Here is a 1226-nt window from a genome sequence, read left to right as displayed (position 1 = left end):
ATGGAGCTTTTGAACTTGATCAGAGAATTCGAGAGGCTGCAGATGAAGGAGTCTGAGTCAATCAAAGAATACTTAGACAAGCTGATAGATATTGCTAACAAGGTAATGGTTCTTAAGACGAATCTCTCTGATCGTAGACTAGTGCAAAAAAAACTAGTTTTTGTGCCTGAGAAGTATGAAGCAACAATTTCTTCTTTGGAAAACACCAAAGACTTGACTCAGCTGAGTGTAGTGGAGTTGATCAGTACTTTACAAGCAAAGGAGCAGAGGAGGCTATTAAGGCAGGAAGGAAGCATAGAAGGAGCATTAAAGGCTAAGATGCAGTAGGGTGAAGGAGGAAAGGACCATAAGTGGAATAGGAAGAAGAGTAGTGGCAATAGTGGTTCAGAAGTTACTACAAAAGGTAGTGGTGTTGGAAATTCCAACAAGTACTCTTCATATAAGTATTGTGGAAAGCAAAACCATCTCTATTTTAGGTGTTGAAGAAGGCCAGATGTGAACTGTAGAAGGTGCAACTTGATGGGGCACATTAGAGGTTCTTCAAGGAAACAAGAAATCAATAGCAAGATGGAGCACATGTTGCAGTTAAAGAAGAAGAGGACCAATTATTTGTACGCATGATTCATTGAGTTAATTGGGAGCTTAGGTTAGCCTAAACACATATCCTAAGTTCCAAATGTAAGTGTTTTTATACCTTTGCCTCATTTTGAAAAATGGTGTTCATGTGATGTGTGATTGGATATGAGATGTGATAATATAGCAAGTAATAAGTGAAAATATCAGTATATGATAAGTGGTTTACTGGTTTAATGCACATCTATGTGAACTAAAATGATTGTGGCTCATTGAGCATTGTAGTGGCACTTGTAAGTGCATCAAGTGTGAATGTGATAGTGATGTGGAAATGATGAACGTGAATAGAGAAATTGTGCATAAAATAGTAACTAAACGTGCATAAAAGAGGATACCGGAAAAGTACATTATCGGGCCCCCGTCTTAGTAAACTGAGTCATAAATAATTATTAGAAGTAATTATGAGTTTAGTTTAGTGCTTAATTACGTATTAATTAGGTGAATTTAGTCTAATTAAGAATAATTAGGAAAAATGATCAAATTGAATAAAGAATGAAAGTCTAATTATAGATTAAAAGAAAGTAAAAAGGGCTAAAATGGCAATTAAGCCATTTATATAAAATGAGGCGGCATACATGCATTAAAATCCAAGA

The 1226-nt window shown here is 35.6% G+C and overlaps 1 protein-coding gene across 1 annotated transcript; it reads left to right on the top strand.

Moving 5' to 3' along the window:
* Nucleotides 1-327, top strand: LOC107921508 (uncharacterized). The gene has a single exon (XM_016851353.1). It carries the CDS (start codon nucleotides 1-3, stop codon nucleotides 325-327), a length of 327 nt encoding a protein of 108 aa, XP_016706842.1.
* Nucleotides 328-1226: the final 899 nt, after the last annotated feature.

This window comes from Gossypium hirsutum, chromosome D01 (genome assembly GCF_007990345.1).
Source record: "Gossypium hirsutum isolate 1008001.06 chromosome D01, Gossypium_hirsutum_v2.1, whole genome shotgun sequence".
Taxonomy (NCBI): domain Eukaryota; kingdom Viridiplantae; phylum Streptophyta; class Magnoliopsida; order Malvales; family Malvaceae; genus Gossypium; species Gossypium hirsutum.
This window is presented reverse-complemented; position numbering and strand designations above follow the sequence as displayed.

Bases quoted from the DNA above. Each gene is read 5' to 3' on its own strand.
- LOC107921508 (XM_016851353.1), top strand. From the start codon at position 1: ATGGAGCTTTTGAACTTGATCAGAGAATTCGAGAGGCTGCAGATGAAG.